Below are 22,644 nucleotides of genomic sequence, written 5' to 3'. Positions count from 1 at the left end.
AGCAGACGCTCTTATCCAGAGCGACTTACAGTTAGTGAGTGCATACGTTTTCATACTGGCCCCCCGTGGGAAACGAACCCACACCCCTGGCGTTGCAAGCGCCATGCTCTACCAACTGAGCTACAGGGGAATGATGTAAACCTAAAAAGCAACTTCTATTGCCATTGCCAACTATGTAAAAATAGCCAACAAATAAAAACTGCAGCCTGCAGGTAGAAAATATCTTATAAATCACATTGGCTACACGTGGCCTGTCTGCAACAAACTTGAAACATTGTATAAACTATTAACTTGGGTCCGGTAGGGAACTTGCAACATCGTATAAAATATTATTGGCCCTCAGTTTCCCGTGCCAGTGAGAGCTCAGGACAGACAGCTGTAGGCTATTTGCACAAGGGATAAGAAGCAGTGCTTGACTTGGGCAGGAGCTCACCGGAGCTGGGTACCGACACCTTACATTTTCTAGCTCAAAAGTATTGTGGAGCTCCTGCACCTAAATATAAACAGTACCAGCACCCAAAATGAGTACCGGAACCTATTTCAGTCCAAGTCAAGCACTGATAAGAAGTAATCAGGTAGGCCTATTTTTATGACGTTTCCACTGGATCAGAGCATGACATTTTTCCCTTTCGCACTGAATGGTTATCGAAAGGGAGAGAGCTGGAAAGATTTTCAAATGCATTGAGGAACTATTGTAATTCTCAATGGATGTAAAAACAGACTTTGTTTGCTTGTTGTTTGAGGTGAAGAAAACATTACTTTGAGAAGCTCCACAGGTGTTGGTGCGTTAAGCCAATCAGAAATACTATCAGATCCCCAAATGGGCACATTTATAGGCCTACATTTGCGTGCAGGCCAGGTAGCCTATAGGCCTACTTCTAAGCGTAATCAGGTGTGCGTCCTTACTCAACATTGACAGGAGCGCTCCAAACAAAAGACGACTACTAAATTGAATTGACAAAACTTGTAAATAGAATGAAATAAACCAAAACCTGTTTCTCACAAGTGTTGCGTAGGTTGTGCGCTCTGCAAACAATGTGTCCACTCCGACAATGAGAACGGTAAAAGGAATAATATATTGAATACATTAACAGAAATTACCGTAACCAGACAAACGTTGTAGATTAGGAATTAACGGTAAATGTACTACTGGTGATATGTAATGGGGAATTGATATACACTAACAATCAAACACATACAATTCACACAATTAAGTTATGAAACAATGAATGTGCACAAATTGGCAGGAGAGAGAAGTGCATTGTGCATCTGGGCGCTGCATGGTCAATCCAATGTCTGCATTTGCCATGCAGCATTTACGGTGATATGGCCTCTGCAGTAGTCAGGGCATTCATACTAATTGCGCTTCACGGAGCAGTGCAGAGCTGTTGTGAAGGAAGTGAGTTTGAGTTCATACAGGATGTACCGCCCCCACCTACCGTCAGCCAATCATGTCAATGCAGAGCTATACAGAGCCCTCCGCATTGTTACAAAATGTGGGAGGCGCATGGCGATGCAATTGCGTCACACCCATATGGAGGCACCGACAACATTTACAGATCAAGCATAAATTGGCTTTTAGTCTAGACCTCCGCAATAGATTAGTTCATTGAGATGGGTGCATATACAGTGCATTCGGAAAGTATTCAGACCCCTTGACTTTTTCCACATTTTGTTACGTTACAGCCTTATTCTAAAATTGATTACATCGTTTTTTCCCCTCATCAATCTACACATACTACCCCATAATGACAAAGCAAAAACAGGTGTTTTGAAAATGTTCCTACTTTATTCAACAACAAAAAAAACGGAAATATTACATTTACATAAGTATTCAGACCCTTTACTCAGTACTTTGTTCTGTTGGAAGGTGAACCTTCGCCCCAGTCTAAGGTCCTGAACTCTCTGGAGCAGGGTTTCATCAAGGATCTCTCTGTACTTTGCTCCGTTCGTCTTTCCCTCGATCCTGATTAGTCTCCCAGTCCCTGCCGCTGAAATAACTTGAAATATCCAAGATGGTATAGCAGTGCGGTTGTGTATTATGTTGTGTCCTCGTATAAATAGGCAGTTTTTTTGTATTTTTTCGTATATATTTCTCTATCTCACTTTCAATCCTTAACTAAATATACTTTCCTGCAACCCGCCTCACCCAATGTGGAACGGATTCTATTATTTCTTCATACCTTTTATCAAGAACCCACGGCTGAAACTAGCCTGCTAACTAGCTACTTGCTATTAGCTATTGCTATTAGCCACCGTTAGTGGTCTTCACCACTGTCCGTGGTCTGCACTACCTACCAGCCAGCTCTAGCCTGGACAATTATCGGCCAGTCTGCACAGCGTGCTATCGACCCAGAGTATTTAGGATTTTCTGCCGGAATCACTGAATCACTGGACCTTAACACCGGATCATCACAACTAGCTAGCTGCAACTGAATGGATGTTGTTGTTGGCTAATCACCACTTGCCCCGAAGCTAGCACCAGTTAGCTTTGAGCTAGCCTTGAGCCAGGCCCATCTCCCGGCTATCCACCTCTCTGTCGACGGGACCTCCTAGTGTCGACACGGAGCCCCACCGATCCATCACGACTGGTTTGCCGACGTAATCGTCTGATGTGGTTTCAACAGGCTTCCCGTTGCGATGACCACAAAGATCCGTCTGCTAGCACCGGCCCGCTAGCATGCGCAATCAACAGCCGTGCCTCCTGCTCGCCTGTGCTGTAGCAGCCTACGAACTGCTCCCGGACTTACCTATTGCTGTTCACTGGACCTTATAATCACTCAGCTACACATCTGATGCCCGCTGGACTGTTCCTTAACACGGTACCCCATCCTGTTTATCTGTTTAGCCTCAGCTAAACTTTAGTCGCCATTACCAGTTGTTGTCTTAGCCCTCTCGAATAACACCTGTGACTGCTTTATGCCTCTCTCCCATGTCAATATGCCTTGCTGTTTGGGTTAGTTGTTATTGTACTATTTCACTGTAAAGCCCCCAGTCCCGCTCAACCTGCCTCAGATAGCTTCATTGTCCCACCACCCATACACGCGGAGACCGGCTCAATCGGTACCTCCAGTGATGCCATCTCTTTCATCGTTACCCAATGCTTAGGTGTACCTCCACTGTACTCATATCCTTCCATATCCATGTCTTTACATAATGCCCTGAATCTATTCTACAACACCCGGAAATCTGCCCTGTTTATTCTCTGTACCCAACGCACTAGAAGACCAGTTCTTAAAGCCTTGAGCCTTCTACTTATTCTATTCCTCCTCTGTTCCTCTGGTGATGTAGAGGTTAACCCAGGCCCTGTAGCCCCCAGGATCACTCCTACTCCCCAGGCGCTATCATTTGTTGACTTCTGTAACCGTAAAAGCCTTGGTTTCTTGCATGTTAACATCAGAAGCCTCCTCCCTAAGTTTTAGTTTTTCACTGCGTTAGCACACTCTGCCAACCCTGATGTTCTAGCAGTGTCTGAATCCTGGCATAGGAAGGCCACCAAAAATTCAGAAATGTCCATCCCCAACTACAACATTTTCTGTCTAGATAGAACTGCCAAAGGGGGCAGAGTTGCAATCTACTGTAGAGATAGCCTGCAGAGCTCTATCATACTATCCAGGTCTGTGCCCAAACAGTTTGAGCTTCTACTTCTAAAAATCCACCTTTCCAGAAATAAGTCTCTCACTGTTGCCGCTTGCTACAGCCCCCCCTCAGCCCCCAGTTGTGCCCTGGACACCATATGTGAATTGTTTGCCCCCCATCTATCCTCAGAGTTCGTACTGCTTGGTGACCTAAACTGGGATATGCTTAACACCCCGGCCGTCCTACAATCTAAACTAGATGCCCTCAATCTCACACAAATTATCAAGGAACCTACCAGGTACAACCCTAAATCTGTAAACATGGGCACCCTCATAGATATCATCCTGACTAATTTACCCTCTAAATACACCTCCGCTGTCTTCAACCAGGATCTCAGCTATCACTGACTCATTGCCTGCGTCCGTAATGGGTCCACGGTCAAACGACCACCCCTCATCACTGTCAAACGTTCCCTAAAAAACTTCAGCGAGCAGGCCTTTCTAATTGACCTGGCCCGGGTATGCTGGATGGATATTGACCTCATTCCGTCAGTAGAGGATGCCTGGATGTTCTTCAAAAGTGCTTTCCTCTCCATCTTAAATAAGCATGCCCCATTCAAAAAATTCAGAACTAAGAACAGATATAGCCCCTGGTTCACCCCAGACTTGACTGCCCTTGACCAGCACAAAAACATCCTGTGGCGTACTGCATTAGCATCGAACAGCCCCCGCGATATGAAACTTTTCAGGGATGTCAGGAACCAACATACAGAATCAGTTAGGAAAGCAAAGGCTATCTTGGAGAATGGAGAATAAGAGCACCTCCTCCCAGCTACCCACTGCACTGAGGCTAGGAAACACTGTCACCACCGATAAATCTACGATAATCGAGAATTTCAATAAGCATTTTGCTACGGCTGGCCACGCTTTCCACCTGGCTATCCCTACCCCGGCCACCAGCTCTGCACCCTCCTCTGCAACTTGTTCAACCTCTCTTTCGTATCATCTGAGATCCCCAGAGATTGGAAAGCTGCCGCGGTCACCCCCTATTCAAAGGGGGTGACACTAGATCCAAACTGTTACAGACCTATATCCATCCTACCCTGCCTTTCGAAAGTATTTGAAAGCCAAGTTAACAAACAGATCACCGACCATTTTGAATCCCACCGTACCTTCTCTGCTATGCAATCTGGTTTCCGAGCTGGTCATGGGTGCACCTCAGCCACGCTCAAGGTCCTAAACGATATAATAACTGCGATTGATAAAAAAACAGTACTCTGCAGCCGTCTTCATCAACCTGGCCAAGGCTTTTGACTCTGTCAATCACCGCATTCTTATTGGCAGAAAAAATTGCCTTGGTTTCTCAACTGACTGCCTCGCCTGGTTCACCAACTACTTCTCAGATAGAGTTCAATGTGTCAAATCGGAGGGCCTGTTGTCTGGACCTCTGGCAGTCTCTATGGGGGTGCCACAGGGTTCAATTCTCGGGCCGACTCTATTCTCTGTGTATATCAATGATGTCGCTCTTGCTGCTGGTGACTCTCAGATCCACCTCTACGCAGACGACACCATTTTGTATACATCTGGCCCTTCATTGGACACTGTGTTAACAAACCTCCAAACGAGCTTCAATGCCATACAACACTCCTTCAGTAGCCTCCAACTGCTCTTAAATGCTAGTAAAACTAAATGCATGTTCTTCAATCGAACGCTGCTTGCACCCGCCCGCCCGACTAGAATCACTACTCTCGGCCGGTCTGATTTAGAATATGTGGACAACTACAAATACCTAGGTGTCTGGTTAGACTGTAAACTCTCCTTCCAGACTCACATTAAGCATCTCCAATCCAAAGTTAAATCTAGAATCGGCTTCCTATTTCGCAACAAAGCCTCCTTCACTCATGCTGCCAAACATGCCCTCGTAAAACTGACTATCCTACCGATCCTTGACTTCGGTGATGTCATTTACAAAATAGCCTCCAACACTCTACTCAGCAAATTGGATGTAGTCTATCACAGTGCCATCCGTTTTGTCACCAAAGCCCCATATACTACATCTTATCCAGAGCGACTACCCACCACTGACCTGTACGCTCTTGTTGGCTGGTCCTCACTACATATTCGTCGCCAAACCCACTGGCTCCAGGTCATCTATAAATCACTGCTAGGCAAATCCCTGCCTTATCTTAGCTCATTGGTCACCATAGCAACACCCACCCGTAGTATGCGCTCCAGCAGGTATATCTCACTGGTCACCCCCAAAGCCAACACCTCCTTTGGCCACCATTCCTTCCAGTTCTCTGCTGCCAATGACTGGAACGAACTGCAAAATCTCTGAAGCTGGAGACTCTTATCTCCCTCACTAACTTTAAGCATCAGTTGTCAGAGCACCTTACCGATCACTGCACCTGTACACAGCCCATCTGAAATTAGCCCACCCAACTACCTCATCCCCATATTGTTATTTATTTTGCTCATTTGCACCCCAGTATCTCTATTTGCACATCATCTCTTGCACATCTATCATTCCAGTGTTAATACTAAATTGTAATTATTTTGCACTATGGCCTATTGCCTTACCTCCATAACTTGCTACATTTGCACACACTGTATACATATTTTCTGTTGTATTTTTGACTTTATGTTTTGTTTACCCCATATGTAACTCTGTTGTTGTTTTTATCGCACTGCTTTGCTTTATCTTGGCCAGGTCGCAGTTGTAAATGAGAACTTGTTCTCAACTGGCTTACCTGGTTAAATAAAGGTGAAATAAATAACCAGCTTATTCTAAAATTGATTGAATTGTTTTTTCCACCATTATTTTACACACTACCCCATAATGACAAAGTAAAAACAGGTTTTTAGAAATGTTTGCAAATTATTAAAAATAAAAAAACTGAAATTACATTTACATATGTATTCAGATCCTTTACTCAGTACTTTGTTGAAGCACCTTTGGCAGCGATTACAGCCTCTAGTCTTCTTGGGTATGACGCTACAAGCTTGGCACACCTGTATTTGGGGAGTTTCTCCCATTGTTCTCTGTAGATCCTTACAAGTTCTGTCAGGTTGGATGGGGAGCGTCGCTGCACAGCTATTTTCAGGTCTCTCCAGAGATGTTTGATCAGGTTCAAGTCCGGGCTCTGGCTGGGCCACTCAAGGACATTCAGAGACTTGTCCCGAAGCCACTGCGTTGTCTTGGCTGTGTTCTTAGGGTCGTTGTCCTGTTGGAAGGTGAACCTTCGCCCCAGTCTGAGGTCCTGAGCGCTGTGGAGCAGGTTTCCATCAAGGATCTCTCTGTACTTTGCTCCGTTCATCTTTGCCTCGATCCTGACTAGTCTCCCAGTCCCTGCCGCTGAAAAACATCCCCACAGCATGATGCTGCCACACCATGCTTTACCGTAGGGATGGTGCTAGGTTTCCTCCAGACGTGACGTTTGGCATTCAGGCCAAAGAGTTCAATCTTGGTTTCATCAGACCAGAGAATCTTAGTCCTTTTAGGTGCCTTTTGGCAAACTCCAAGTGGGCTGTCATGCTCCTTTTACTGAGGAGTGGCTTCCGTCTGGCCACTCTACCATAAATGCCTGATTGGTGGTTGTCCTTCTGGAAGGTTCTCCCATCTCCACAGAGAAACTCTGGAGCTCTGTCAGTCACCTCCCTGACCAAGGCCCTTCTCACCCGATTGCTCAGTTTGGCTGGGCGGCCAATTCTAGGAATAGTCTTGGTGGTTCCAAACTTCTTCAATTTTTAAGAATGATGGAAGCCACTGTGTTCTTGGGGACCTTCAATGCTGCAGATCTGTGCCTCGACACAATCCTGTCTCGGACCTCTGCGGACAATTCCTTCGACCTCATGGCTTGTTTTTTGCTCTGACAAGCACTGTCAACTGTGGGATCTTATATAGACAGGTGTGTGCCTTTCCAAATCATGTCCAATCAATTGAATTTACCACAGTTGGACTCCCATCAAGTTGTAGAAATATCTCAAGGATGATCAATGGAAATAGGATGCACCTGAACTCAATTTCGAGTCTCATAGGAAAGGGTCTGAATACTTATGTAAATAAGGTATTTCTGTTTTATTTTTAATAGATCTGCAAACATTTCTAAACCTGTTTTCGCTTTGTCATTATGGGGTGTTGTGTGCAGATTGAGCATTTTTTTTTGGTATTTAATCCATTTTATAATTAGGCTGTAACAAAGTGGTCATTTCTTTCCGAATGCACTCTATACATCATTGCCCGCATGCGGCTTCCCACAACAAGCCCTGACCCATTTCACTCAAGGAGATCAGTTGTTGGTGTTGCTCTAGCGACTCCTTGTGGCGGGCCGGGCGCCTGCAAGCTCACTTCGGTCACCAGCTGGACTGTGTTTCCTCCGACACATTGGTGCGGCTGGCTTCCGGTTTAAGCGAGCAGTGTGTCAAGAAGCAGGGTGGCTTGGCAAGGTTGTGTTTCGGAGGACGCATGGCTCTCGACCTTCGCCTCTCCTGAGTCCGTAGGGGAGTTGCAGCGATGGGACAAGACTGTAACTACCAATTTGGATATCACAAGATTGGGGAGGAAAAATAGGTAAAAGTACAGAAAAAAAAGAATAAGAGCACTTCACTTGCTGTTCATTGGTCTGCATGGTCAAACGCAACAAGATGTTGGTGACAACGATGCTGCTTTCAAAGCGTTCTATAATGACACTTAGTTTATATCGTACTGTTTGCAAACAGTTAGGCTTTTCTTAGCAAGTTGTCACTGAAAATAAATAATGTTAGCTGCTAATGCTAATCGCTAGTTAGTTTGCTAGCTAAATATAATAAGTCAGAACAAACCTAGCTCGCCTGATATCAGTGCTGGTGTAGGCCTAGATCAGCATGTTGTTGGTGCAACGGTATCTTCTAAATCAGAGAGGAATAGGCGAAGCATGAATATGTTAGCTAGCTACACGAATAAGGGGAATGTAACATTGTATAGGGTCCCCTGGGAAACTCTGACCAACACTTTGGTCCTACCCTGTCACAATAATTCCTCTCTGGCTTATTCATTTGTCATGTCAAACAACAATGTATTCAAAGTGCTGCCCACTATATTCCAAGTATTTAATTACAATAATAATTATATTTCCATGATTCCAACTACACCAATAAACTAGGCCTAGATGTTTTGCCCATATCATGCAGCCCTGCGTGGCACTGTCTGGAAATGATAACAAAAGTGCAGGAAATGCAGAAATTGATGAATGCTTAAATTATTTTGGTGGAAGTTAGATTGTTTTATACTGTTCAATCAGAATGGAGAAAGACCCGTTTTTAAATCCCGTATAATTGTGTTGCCACCCAAGGGTCATAAGCTACTCATAAAGCATATTTAGAACTTTTTATTATTAAAGATGCACTATGTAGAAATCACTCTGCCATTTCCTGGTTGCTAAAATTCTAATAGTTGTCCTAATTTCAGTGTGTGACAAAACAAGCAAATATAGTGTAGAGAATCATTGTGCCATCTAAACCACTGAAATATATTTTCCTTAACCAAACATTTTGTATTTTCAGCTGTGTGAAGCTGGTGTACAAAACCGAAAGTAAAAGACGCAAATATGAAACTTAAGAACGGGAAGCATAGAAATAATGCATATAAAACAGATCTACCGCTTCTTAGACTTGCTTTCAATTAGAATCACAAATCTATAACACACATTTCTATGTGAATTTGTTTGGGTTGCCCAAAAAGTTACATATTGCAACTTTAAACACAAAATACCGTTAAATACGTCATCACAATATTTGTAACATTTGACAGTAAATGATATATTGCCCAGCCCTAATTGGTCCTGTGCACCTGAGGACATGCCACTGCCTGCACAGAGGGGGGGGCTTACTGAGCTGTCTGGGAGCTTTGGGGGAGATGGGGAGGAGCTTCACCAGAAGCAAGCCACCTTATACTCGTTCTGATAAAGGCTACATGACTGTTGAAACATCTACAGTGATATGTGGGCTTACATACCTTTTAGTTGAATGCATTGCTCTAGATAAGAGCGTCTGCTAAATGACCAAAATGTAAATGCAATTTTAAAATGTGATTTGCTTCTTTTTTTATGTATCCAAAACCTGTAACCTTACCATAATGCCACTCTGGTCAGGTATGGACAGGCAGGGATAGAGTTGTAATGGTAGATGTGGTGTTGATATCTTGGTTTTGTTTCACTACGTCCACTCATGAGCCCTGTGTGTGTGTGTGTTTTAGACTCTAAATGGCTGCTAGGAAGTCTGATACCCACAACAATGGTGAGTGTGTCTCTCTTTCTGCCTCTTCATCTTCTCCATCCATCTGCTCATTTTGGTGTCATTTTCATTCAGGCCTTCTTCTCAACCTGTTTTTCCAGGACCCATTAGCTACCTTGATGACGTTCCCTTCAAAATCAACGATAAGTTCCGCTGCCCTGCCAAAGTGGGGCTTCCCGTTGGCATCTGCCTGCCCGACTGTGGTTCTGTGCTCGCCGACCTGCAGGTAAGTCATCTGACTTCTGGCACTGTTGCATCAAGGGTTTCAATGACTGGGATGCTAGAGGGTGATTTGTATAGCACCCCCTTTATATTTGTCTGGGATCCTTAAAGTTAAGAAAAATCCCAAACCGAAACGCTTTAAAAAGAAATCTACAATTACGGTCACAGTGCAGTTATCACAAAACATTATTTTCCGTGTTATAGCCTAACTAGACGATTAGGCTATAAAGGCCTGGGGAAAGTTGTGTAATTTGAAGTTTGACACAGCGATATGATCTAGATGAAGAAAGTAAATGGCATAGGCCTAGTTGGTCAAATTCCGTAACAGCTAAGAGCGTTGAAGCGCGAGGCTCAACTTCTCCGCTGTTTTGGTGCCCTCGCTACCACACTGTGAACAGCGTGAAGCGAACCCATGCACATGCCCAGATACTGTGTGTGACCGTGAGAGCGAAGTGTTCCATCTCTCTCATCAAAATATCCTAGCCTATTCATTGATGATAGGCCCTGGTTTACTGAAGTTGCGAGACATTGCAAGCCAAGAAATTGTGAGAGAAAGCATTGTATTGCGAGATACAGCTTTTGATTGCCGATAGATATGCTTAGTGCACAGTTCTGACTCTGTCTGCCTGGTGGCCGACCTGCCTATACTGTGCCCCTCCCCTCTCCGTCCCTTGCTAGCGCGCTATGAAAGATGCAAGTGTTTGTGTTCTCGGAAGTACGGCAACTAATTAGTCTCCTCCGTTTCAAAAATACTGAATCTTGACACTCAGAAATGGGAGTCGACACGGAGTCGACGTGCAAGGAGTTGAGGAATCAATTATTTTGGAGTCGACGCTCCACCACTACGTCGTTGTCGTTAACAGTTGGAAAAATGGAGTAGAAAGGCAAGCGACAGCCATGAAGTCCAGTATAGGAATACTGTGATAATGTATTTGTTTGTTTTAGGGGTGGATCAGCTTTAATATTGCATATAGATTGTGGCTTCTATCAATGTAATTGTCTGCGTAATTTCCAATCCCCTTTTATATATATATATATATATATATATATATATATATATACGGTATATATTTTTTTTATATGTGTACAGTACCAGTCAAAAGTTTGGACACCTATTCATTGAAGGGTTTTTCTTTATTTTTACTATTTTCTACCTTGTAGAATAATAGTGAAGATATCAAAACTATGAAATAACACATATGGAATCATGTAGTAACCAAAAAAGTGTTTAAAAAATCAACATATATTTTAGATTTTAAATTCTTCAAATAGCCACCCTTTGCCTTTATGACAGCTTTGCACACTCTTGGCATTCTCTCAACCAGCTTCACCTGGAATGCTTTTCCAAAAGTCTTGAAGGAGTTCCCACATATGCTGAGCACTTGTTGGCTGCTTTTCCTTCACTCTGCCGTCCGACTCATCCCAAACCATCTCAATTTGGTTGATGTTGGGGGATTGTGGAGGCCAAGTCATCTGACGCAGCACTCCATCACGCTCCTTCTTGGTAAAATAGCCCTTACACAGCCTGGAGGTGTGTTGGGTCATTGTCCTGTTGAAAAACAAATGATAGTCCCACTAAGCCCAAACCAGATGGGATGGCTTATCGCTGTGGAAGCCATGCTGGTTAAGTGTGCCTTGAATTCTAAATAAATCACAGTGTCACCAGCAAAGCACCCCCCACACCATAACACCACCTCCTCCATGCTTTACGGTGGGAACTACACATGCAGAGATACAATGCATTGCTAAAGTATTCATCCTGCTTAGCGTTTTTCCTATTTTGTTGCATTACAACCTGTAATTTAAATGGATTTTTATTTGGATTTCATGTAATGGACATATTTCAAATTGGTGAAGTGAAATGAAAAAAATTGTTTCCAAAAATTAATAACGGAAAAGTGGTGCGTGCATATGTATTCACCCCCTTTGATATGAAGCCCCTAAATAAGATCTGGTGCGACCAGTTACCTTCAGAAGCCACATAATTAGTTAAATAAAGTCCACTTGTGTGCAATGTAAGTGTCACATGATCTCAGTGTATGTGTGTGTATATATACACCTGTTCTGAAAGGCCCCAGAGTCTGCAACACCACTAAGCAAGGGGCACCACCAAGCAAGCAGCACCATGAAGACCAAGGAGCTCTCCAAACAGGTCAAGGACAAAGTTGTGGAGAAGTACAGATCAGGGTTGGGTTATAAAAAAAAATATCAGAAACTTTGAACATCCCACGGAGCACCATTAAATCCATTATTAAAAAATTGAAAGAATATGGCACCACAACAAACCTGCCAAGAGAGGGCCGCCCACCAAAACTCACGGACCAGGCAAGGAGGGCATTAATTAGAGGCAATAAAGAGACCAAAGATAACCCTGAAGGAGCTGCAAAGCTCCACAGCGGAGATTAGCGTATCTGTCCATAGGACCACTTTAAGCCGTACACTCCACAGAGCTGGGCTTTACGGAAGAGTGGCCAGAAAAAAAGCCATTGCTTAAAGAAAAAAATATACACGTTTGGTGTTCGCCAAAAGGCATGTGGGAGACTCCCCAAACATATGGAAGAAGGTACTCTGGTCAGATGAGACTAAAATGTAGCTTTTTGGCCATCAAGGAAAAACGCTATGTCTGGTGCAAACCCAACACCTCTCATCACCCCGAGAATACCATCCCCACAGTGAAAGCATGGTGGTGGCAGCATCATGCTGTGGGGATGTTTTTCATCAGCAGGGACTGGGAAACTGGTCAGAATTGAAGGAATGATGGATGGCACTAAATAGAGGGAAATTCTTGAGGGAAACCTGTTTCAGTCTTCCAGAGATTTGAGACTTGGACGGAGGTTCACCTTCCAGCAGGACAATGACCCTAAGCATACTGCTAAAGCAACACTCGAGTGGTTTAAGGGGCAACATTTAAATGTCTTGGAATGGCCTAGTCAAAGCCCAGACCTCAATCCAATTGAGAATCTGTGGTATGACAAAGATTGCTGTACACCAGCGGAACCCATCCAACTTGAAGGAGCTGGAGCAGTTTTGCCTTGAAGAATGGGCAAAAATCCCAGTGGCTAGATGTGCCAAGCTTATAGAGACATACCCCAAGAGACTTGCAGCTGTAATTGCTACAAAAGGTATTGACTTAGTTATGCACGCTCCAGTTTTCTGTTTTTTTGTCTTATTTCCTGTTTTGTTTCACACAAAAAAATATTTTGCATCTTCAAAGTAGTAGGCATGTTGTTTAAATGAAATGATACAAACCCCCCAAAAATCAATTTTAATTCCAGGTTGTAAGGCAACAAAATAGGAAAAATGCGAAGGGGGGTGAATACTTTCGCAAGCCACTCTACTCCTCATGAATGAGACATATCTCATGACTTAATCAATCCGACAGAATCTGGTTAATCTCCATTCCTTTAGTCCCGTGGCTGCTGCTGCTCACTAACTAGTCCTGCTGGTTCTCTCTCTTCCCTCTTCTCTGGGCACTGCAGTATGACTTCTCCCTGGAGAGGCGGAGCGTGCGCTGGGGGGCGGAGCTGGCTGAGGCCAGGGCGGCGGAGGCCCGAGCTGCAGAGGTGGCCAGGGCGGAGCTAGAGAGCAGGGAGCACTCAGCCCCTGCCCAGGACCCTGACGGGGGATTGGCCTGCGGGGGGAAGAGACCATGCCCTGCCGAGGAGCAGGACGCTCTCCCGCCCGCGATGAACCCGCTGATGGCCAGCTTGCACCACAACGCTATTCTCACCCCGCTGCCTGCCCCAGCCAGGCAGACCGCTCCCAGCATCCCGACCCCACAGTACCTTAACCTGGCTGACTTTGAGCGCGAGGAGGACCCCTTTGACAAGCTGGAGCTCAAGACACTGGACGATAGGGAGGAGCTGCGCAACATCCTCCAGAGCCAGCCACAGCCCCAGCAGCAGCCGCAGTCTGTATCCCCGCCTGAGGCACCCCAACCCAGGCCAGCATCGCGAGGCAGCACCCCTCCACCCCAGCTCCTCGCCACCAGCCTTCCAGCCAAAACGGGCTTTGCCCACAAACCCAACGGGCTGGTGGCGCTACTGGACATGGACAGAGCTGGGGATCTGTCTCGGGGACAGACAATGGACCCTGACCGGCCCTGCAACATCCGCTCGCTGACCTTCCCTAAGCTGTCAGACCCCGGGGACTCCTACTGTCCGCCGCCTGTACCACGTAGCCTACCCAACGGCAGCCCACCGGCACCCCAGCAGAAGACAGAGGAGCCACCCAGTCACACCCAACACACCAAAAATGGGGCACCAAAGCAGGTGAGCTTTGCACGCACACACATGCGTAGTGGGCCCTGCTTAGTTTCAATTACTAAATGTTTTGTGGACAACAGGAAGATATATATATTTACCCTTATACAGATATGACGCTACAACTCTCTCTCCCTCAATAGATAAGTGCAGGTCCTCCGCCTCTCCCGTGCAGTGGGGCGCTGCTCAGCCTGTCCCCCAGTGAGCGGCAATGTGTGGAGACCATAGTGGCCATGGGCTACTCTTACGAAGGGGTCCTGCGGGCCATGCAGAGGCGAGGCCAGAACGTGGAGCAGGTGCGCCCCTCCGCTCTCCCTCCTCCCGACCACAGCAGCCTAGGCCCATTTCTCCATAGAGATCAATTATAAAGAAATGTTCTATTTTATTATTTGATGTCACTCACTCACTGCCCATTGCGCCCAGGTGATTGTGTGTCATGGTTGACTCTGAAATCATCAGGTGCCTGCGTTATGTGATTGTGTGTGTTCACAACATGTGGCTTTAGAAGTCCACCAGGCAACAAAATGGGGATGGTGGTTGTGAATAAATACATTGAATTTACGCAGCGTTTTTTGTCTCGACACACCATCCACCACCTTGGTTTAATGCCACCCTCAACACTATGATGACATCAGACACAACAGACATGTTAGGGGCTTGTTAACAGTGAATAAACATTCGCCAACAATGTCATGATATGCAGTGGAATTTTGACAGTTTGCCAGCTAGCTTTATTTGGCTACCTATCCTCAAGCATCACTCGAGTACAATATTGTGGATTTAGCTATCCCTATAATCAACAAAGAATATTAAGGGACAGTTAGAAAATTACTGGGGTGAGGGGACTGGTCCAAAATAGGGGAGGGTTGTCAAACTTTTTTTTTTCTTTGGGGAGGGTTGTGTTTAAAAAAATATTGGGAACTGGAGGGTAGTGCGTTTTTTTCCCCCTGGTTTACTTTTGCTCTTTTGCAGGTTTGACTATAATTTCTAATATCCTAGCCAAATTTCCTCATCTGCTTGCATATGAAGGTGTTTTGGTACTTCCGTTATGCTTTAACTTTTACTATACCACAGGTCAATGTAGTCTACCAGTCTAACTGTCTATCCTGCCTCTATCCACCATTCATAGTGACAATAGTGGTAGGTGGATCGTTTGTCCAGATCTGCAATAGGCTAACTAGCAATCATACCACACATAAAATCATTTAAAGCTGCACCAATTTTCAATATAAAGTGAAGACATGAGACACGCAGTTCAAAAAGCTCCCCTATTGATCATTTTTCTGGGAAAAATACAAGTATCTAGACTAGCTTACAACACCACATTGTAATGAATAATTGCATTATTGTTTTTGAGTACAAAATTCTACTTTAGGCTGTATACAGCATTGAAAATGTCATTTGAATTGAATTTACTTCTGATACTGAGATATGCTGTGTGTTGCAGCTGATTATTCTCCCAAGTCATCCTATAATAATGTGGCCACATATGCTCCCAGCATGCCCAATTATTCAGGAAAGCTCAACGCACGCTCTGTTCTGCCTCCTCCGATCCGACCGACAACCTAACACTTCAGTATAGCCTAAATATTTGTCATTTAACTTTTAAAATGTATTACCTTTGTGTGGCATTAACTAAACCAGTCACAATGTTTTAATCTGTAGGCTATCTGCGCACGTTCGTCTAAAATATAATTTCAGCATCCAAGCTGTGCACCTGTCATGCCATTTGATGAATGGAAAGGGACCTCTGTTACAAAACACAAAGTTTGTCATTCGAAGATTGTCTAGCCCAACCTTCGATACTGGGTACAAGGTAGGGAGGGATGTATTTTCCGTCTTGTCGAAATGTACGTAATTATTTGATTGTGGTGTTGAAAAACACAAACTTTGATGTTGAAGCGCCCGAAGTCGGTATGCTTTGCTTATTGGTTGTGTGGTGCATTGGCACAGAAACCTGTTGGTGGAAAATGTGTTGCATATATCTTATTTTATTATAAATATAGGATCAAAATGTAAAAAATCTGATTTCCCCCTAGCTGATCATTGTCTGCAGCCGGTTCTGATTGTAGTTTAATGACAGACAGGGAGAGGGAGCTTGACTGTGGTGGTCGGCGAACCCTCAACTTTCTGGCCGATAGCCCTGCGACTGTGCCACAAAAGCATGCTGAAAAGGCAAAGTTGATATCCACGTTTATAAACACAGGGTCAATACAATTATTGTTAATTGTGTTCATAAACATTTTGAGTTAATTCAATGAAGGTGGGAGGATGTGCACTTTTTTTACAGTACGGGGGTGGTCGTCATGTGACAATATTATTTACGTTTGGGAGGGTGGTAAAAAATGTTTTTCTGGAAAGATGGCTAGGTGGGACAAACACATTTCAGTCACATACAGTGCCTTCAGAAAGTATTCATACCCCTTAAGTTATTCCACATAATGGATTAAAGATGTAATATGCAGAAATCGCTCCGCCATTTCCTGGTTGCAAAAATTCTAGTTGTTTGCCTAATTTCTTGTTTGTGACAAAACAAGCAAGTATAGTGTAGAGAATCATTTTACCATCTAAACCGGTGTGAAATCTTTTCCATAACCAAAAATGTTGTATTTTCAGCTATTTGAACCTGGTGTACAAGACCGGAAGTAAAAGACGCAAAACGAAACTTAAAAATGGGAAGCATGGAAGTAGCGCACATAGAACAGATCTACTGCTTCTTAGACTTGAGGATAACAGATGAGAATCAAATCAAATGTTATTGGTCACATACACATTTAGCAGATGTTATTGCGGGTGTAGCGAAATGCTTGTAAAAAATTATTTCCAGCTGTATGTAATAACTCAAAAATGTTCTGGGCTAATAATGTAAAAAAAAAAACGAAATACTGCAAAGTTGCTTAGGAGCTAGAACCAGAGCTGCCATGTCTGTCGGAGACATCTTACCCAGATCTATAACTCACATTTCTGTTAATTTTGTCGGGTTGCCCAAAAAGTTACTTATTGCAGCTTTAAATATATATTTTTTCTCACCCATTTATCTATCCTGTTGCCTAGTCACTATATACCTACCTTTATGTACATACAGTGCCTTCAGAAAGTATTCATACCCCTTGACTTATTCCACATTGTGTTGTTACAGCCTGAATTCCAAATGGATTAAATAAACTCAGCAAAATAAGAAACGTCCTCTCACTGTCAACTGCATTTATTTTCAGGAAACTTAACATGTGTAAATATTTGTATGAACATAAGATTCAACAACTGAGACATAAACTGAAGAAGTTCCACAGACATGTGACTAACAGAAATGGAATAATGTGTCCCTGAACGAAGGGGGGGGGGTCAAAATCAAAAGTAACAGTCAGTATCTGGTGTGGCCACCAGCTGCATTAAGTACTGCAGTGCATCTCCTCCTCATGGACTGCACCAGATTTGCCAGTTCTTGCTGTGAGATGTTACCCCACTCTTCCACCAAGGCACCTGCAAGTTCCCGGACATTTCTGGGGGGAATGGCCCTAGTCCTCACCCTCCGATCCAACAGGACCCAGACGTGCTCAATGGGATTGAGATCCGGGCTCTTCGCTGGCCATGGCAGAACACTGACATTCCTGTCTTGCAGGAAATCACGCACAGAACGAGCAGTATGGCTGGTGGCATTGTCATGCTGGAGGGTCAGGATGAGCCTGCAGGAAGGGTATCACATGAGGGAGGAGAATGTCTTCCCTGTAACGCACAGCGTTGAGATTGCCTGCAATGACAACAAGCTCAGTCCAATGATGCTGTGACACACTGCCCCAGACCATGACGGACCCTCCACCTCCAAATCGATCCCGCTCCAGAGTACAGGCCTCGGTGTAACGCTCATTCCTTCGACGATAAACGCAAATCCGACCATCACCCCTGGTGAGACAAAACCGCGTCTCGTCAGTGAAGAGCACTTTTTTGCGAGTCCTGTCTGGTCCAGCAACAGTAGGTTTGTGCCCATAGGCGACATTGTTGCCGGTGATGTCTGGTGAGGACCTGCCTTACAACAGGCCTACAAGCCCTCAGTCCAGCCTCTCTCAGCCTATTGCGGACAGTCTGAGCACTGATGGAGGGATTGTGCGTTCCTGGTGTAACTCTGGCAGTTGTTGCCAACCTGTACCTGTCCCGCAGGTGTGATGTTCGGATATACCGATCCTGTGCAGGTGTTGTTACACTTGGTCTGCCACTGCGAGGACGATCAGCTGTCCGTCCTGTCTCCCTGTAGTGCTGTCTTAGGCTTCTCACAGTACGGACATTGCAATTTATTGACCTGGCCACAACTGCAGTCCTCATGCCTCCTTGCAGCATGCCTAAGGCACATTCACGCAGATGAGCAGGGACCCTGGGCATCTTTCTTTTGGTGTTTTTCAGAGTCAGTAGAAAGGCCTCTAGTGTCCTAAGTTTTCATAACTGTGACCTTAATTGCCCACCGTCTGTAAGCTGTTAGTGTCTTAACGACCCTTCCACAGGTGCATGTTCATGAATTGTTTGGTTCATTGAACAAGCATAGGAAACAGTGTTTAAACCCTTTACAATGAAGATCTGTGAAGTTATTTGCATTTTTACAAATTATCTTTGAAAGACAGGATCTTGAAAAAGGGACGTTTCTTTTTTTTGCTGAGTTTAGATTCACACGCATTACCCCATAATGACAAACGTGTTTAGACAATTCATTTACATAAGTATTCACATTCCTGAGTCAATACTTTGAAGAAGCATCTTTGGCAGTGATTACAGCTTTGAGTCGTCTTGGGTATGTCTATCAGCTTTGCACATCTGGATTTGGGGATTTCCTCCCATTCTTCTGTGCAGATTTTCTCAAACTCTGTTAAGTTAGATGGGGAGCGGCGGTGAACAGCAATCTTCAAGTCTTTCCACAGATTTTAAATGGGATTCAAGTCTGGGCTTTGGCTGGGCCACTCAAGGACTTTCACATTATTTTTCTAAAGCCATTGCTGTGTTGATTTGGCTGTATGCTTGGGGTCATTGTCCTGTTGGAATGTAAATCTTCACCCCCAGTCTAAGGTTGAACCACCCTTATGTATGTATTTTAATAATTATCTAATAAATTCAATCGATCAGTCCCTGCCGCTGAAAAGCATCCCCATATCGCAGCGTTTCCCAAACTCGGTCCTCGGGACCGTAAGGGGTGCACGTTTTGGTTTTTGCCCTAGCACTACACAGCTGATTCAAAGCTTGATTATTTTAATCAGCTGTGTAGTGCTTGGGCAAAAACGTGCACCCCTTGAGGTCCCGAGGACAGAGTATGGGAAACCCTGCAATAGCATGATGCTGCTACCACCATGCTTCACAATAGGGAAGGTATTAGACTGGTGATGAGCTGTGCCTGGTTTTGTCCAGACATAGCGCTTTGCGTTCAGGCCAAAAGGTTACATTTTTGTCTCATCAAACAGAATATTTTGCCTTATGCTCTGAGTCTTTCGCGTGCCTTTATGCAAACTCCAGGCGTGCTGTCATAAGCCTTTTTCTCAGGAGTGGCCACTCTTTCATAAAGCCCAGATTGGTGAAGTGCTGTAGAGACTGTTGTTTTTCTTGCAGGTTCTCCCATCTCAGCCAAGGAACTCTATATTTATGTCAGTGGTCATTGGGTTCTTGGTCACCTTGCTGACCAAGGTCCTTCTTGCACGGTTGCTCAGTTTGGTCGGACGGCCAGCTCTTGGCAGAGTCTGGGTAGTTCCGTATTTTTTTCCATTTCCGAATGATGGAGACCACTGAAACTTTCAACGCTCAATTGCTTTATACCCTTCCACAAATATGCCTCATTACAATTCTGACTTGCATTGTCAACTGTGGGACCTTAAATAGACAGGTGTTTCTTTCTAAATCATGTCCAAACAATTGAATTAGCCACAGTTGGACTCAAATTGAATGCACCTGAGCTCAATTTGGAGTGTCATAGTAAAGGGGTTTGAATACTTATTGAAATGAGATTTCTGTATTTCATTTTCACTAAATTAGCAAAAAAATCTCTTCCACTTTCTCATTCCGGGGTATTGTGTGTAGATGGGGGTGAATTTGGTCACCTCATATTTGCGTTCATAATTAGCTTGCTCTCTGCTTAGGGAGTGAACGTTAATTATAATAAGGGTTACATGGAGAAATATCTGACCCCTCTGAAATGAAAACCAGAAGGTTGTGGGTTCGCAGACCACCGTGGACAAGAGTAGGGGTGGAAAGATCTCCTTTTATAGTAAAAGCATTGCATGAATCTATCATATTTGCAGGCCCAAGAAAAAATATGTATTTTTATTAAAATGTCATGTAATTCAACGTCATTTTACAGATTAGCAGAATCTTTCTTAATATCACACAAATTACCGAAATTACAAGATAAGAATGGACAAAGATAGGCCTATGTGTATATCTAATCATATTTCTCCAATGCCAAATGAGTAGGTCTTGTTTGCAATAAATTGTCACTGTTTGCAAATAATTCAATCTGAGACGTCGTTAGGAATCTGAGCATAGTACTTTCAAAAGTTAGGCCTACCTTTCCACCCCAGACAAAGTAGGCCTATCGACACAGAAAAAATGTAAACTTTAACTGCCTGCTACTCTTCTTCCAAAGTTTTTTATTTTTTTATTTTTTCATCTCCTCGGCTATAGAAGGTTGTAGCTCAGCCTCTAAATGTCAAAGAAATGAAACAATGATATTCCCATATGGATCGGAGTCACGTCTTTCCCGGGTATTGTCCAGCTTGTTTCTAGCGTAAAGCATTGCGGACCAAAGCGCTGTTATAGATCACTTTTATATAATCAGATCAGTTTAATTTTCTTAAATCTTAAACTAACAAGGGGGTAGGCCTGTGGTTTTTGACATTTTCTTTAATAAAAGGTAGGCCTATGGCAATTAGTCTTGGTTTTAATTTAACAGCCCTTCACTGACACCGAGGTAGGATATTTAAAGAGTGGATGGTGGGTGGAGGAATTGACAGACAAATCTATGGATATATCAGCCTATAGCCTAATTCCTCCTGTCAAACAGGTAGGCCTACCTCTTATTTCTTTAAATAGGAAGAAATAGGCTCCAACACAAAGCCGTCTTGTTTGTCAAGTCTAATTTAAAATGAAGACTGTTGAAATGAATGATGCCTACTCACCATTTCCGATTGATTGTGCTACTGCTTCAAGTTTCAGCACCACAGTGTAAGTTACTCGAATCTGGCTTATCTGGTCAATAACTTGGATAATTACATCATGGACAAACATTTAAGTTGAGCTATCAAAGTTGAGCTCCGGTCCTCCTCATCTTCGCGCTCTCCTTCTCAAACTGAACAGGCTATAGACTAGTCCGCACGCAAAAAGTGGATGTTTTGGACTAGGCCTAATCAACAAACAAAACAAATCAGCAGAAGCCTTTGACTCTCCTTCTGAACTGCCACCGTAGGCCTATACAGCATATCCATTGGTTATGCAGCACACAAAATAACTTGTATTATTATCAGCAAGCGCAGTCAGGTGCTCAGGGTTGGAATATCCATTGCCATGTGTAATGCAGCCTAGTTGTATTTACACCATCCTACCAGCTATCTTAGAAATATAACTTTGCTCTGTGCTTCTCCGAGCATGCACTTCGTAGCCTATAGCCCATAGGCTATGGATCATTTGATTGGGACCACACTAAATAGCCTATAGGCACACTTGTATTGCGTGCCCAGCGGAGAATCAGAGATGAGGGGCGGCATCAGGCACACGATATATAGCCTAATAAGCAACTAATTCTAAAACCTGACAAATTACATGACCCTCCCCGGGACTGAAATTGAAATAGCATGACCCTCCCCCATTTTCCTCCAGGTAACCATTCTCTAAATGTCGATCAATCCCTTAGCTAGCAGATAAAGTCTGGCCTTACACAGGAAGCCCACACCTAAAGATCAACAATATCTGTCGTCCTGTGACCCAGGTGCTGGAGTACCTGTTTACTCACGCCCGTCTTTGTGAGCGGGGATTTGATCCCAGTGCCATAGAGGAGTGCTTAGATATGTTCCAAAACTCTGAAGAGAAGGTAAGTCCATCCACAGTCTCTCATCTCTCTCACACACAGATATGCCTGTTTCTACAGATGCACTCAACATGCCAAAGATGCTAATATCCAGCTAATAACTCTTATCTGTGATGCATTCGAACACAGAAATGTAGAGTGGCCTAAGGTAGGGTTCACTTCCAGTTTTCCCTGAACTTGGATACACCAAGCATGTACTGCTTTCCTCCCTCCACAATACTTCTGAAGTGTTTGTTTTTTAACAATCTGTTTATTCGATCAA

General features: G+C 44.1%; 1 protein-coding gene across 1 annotated transcript in view; it reads left to right on the top strand.

Moving 5' to 3' along the window:
• Positions 1 to 22,644, top strand: part of LOC121575504 (ubiquitin-associated protein 1) — a 30,682-nt gene that overhangs the window by 4,637 nt on the left and 3,401 nt on the right. Inside the window, exons 2-6 of the mRNA XM_041888627.2 lie at positions 9,811 to 9,851; positions 9,950 to 10,074; positions 13,550 to 14,341; positions 14,476 to 14,628; positions 22,284 to 22,385. Coding sequence (XP_041744561.1) covers positions 9,818 to 9,851; positions 9,950 to 10,074; positions 13,550 to 14,341; positions 14,476 to 14,628; positions 22,284 to 22,385 — 1,206 coding nt within the window. The 5' untranslated portion in view covers positions 9,811 to 9,817. The remainder of the gene's footprint in view (positions 1 to 9,810; positions 9,852 to 9,949; positions 10,075 to 13,549; positions 14,342 to 14,475; positions 14,629 to 22,283; positions 22,386 to 22,644) is intronic.

This window comes from Coregonus clupeaformis, chromosome 10, assembly GCF_020615455.1.
Source record: "Coregonus clupeaformis isolate EN_2021a chromosome 10, ASM2061545v1, whole genome shotgun sequence".
NCBI classification, from domain to species: Eukaryota; Metazoa; Chordata; class Actinopteri; order Salmoniformes; family Salmonidae; genus Coregonus; species Coregonus clupeaformis.
The sequence above is the reverse complement of the archived record's forward strand: the minus strand, read 5'-3'. Positions and strand labels throughout refer to the sequence as shown.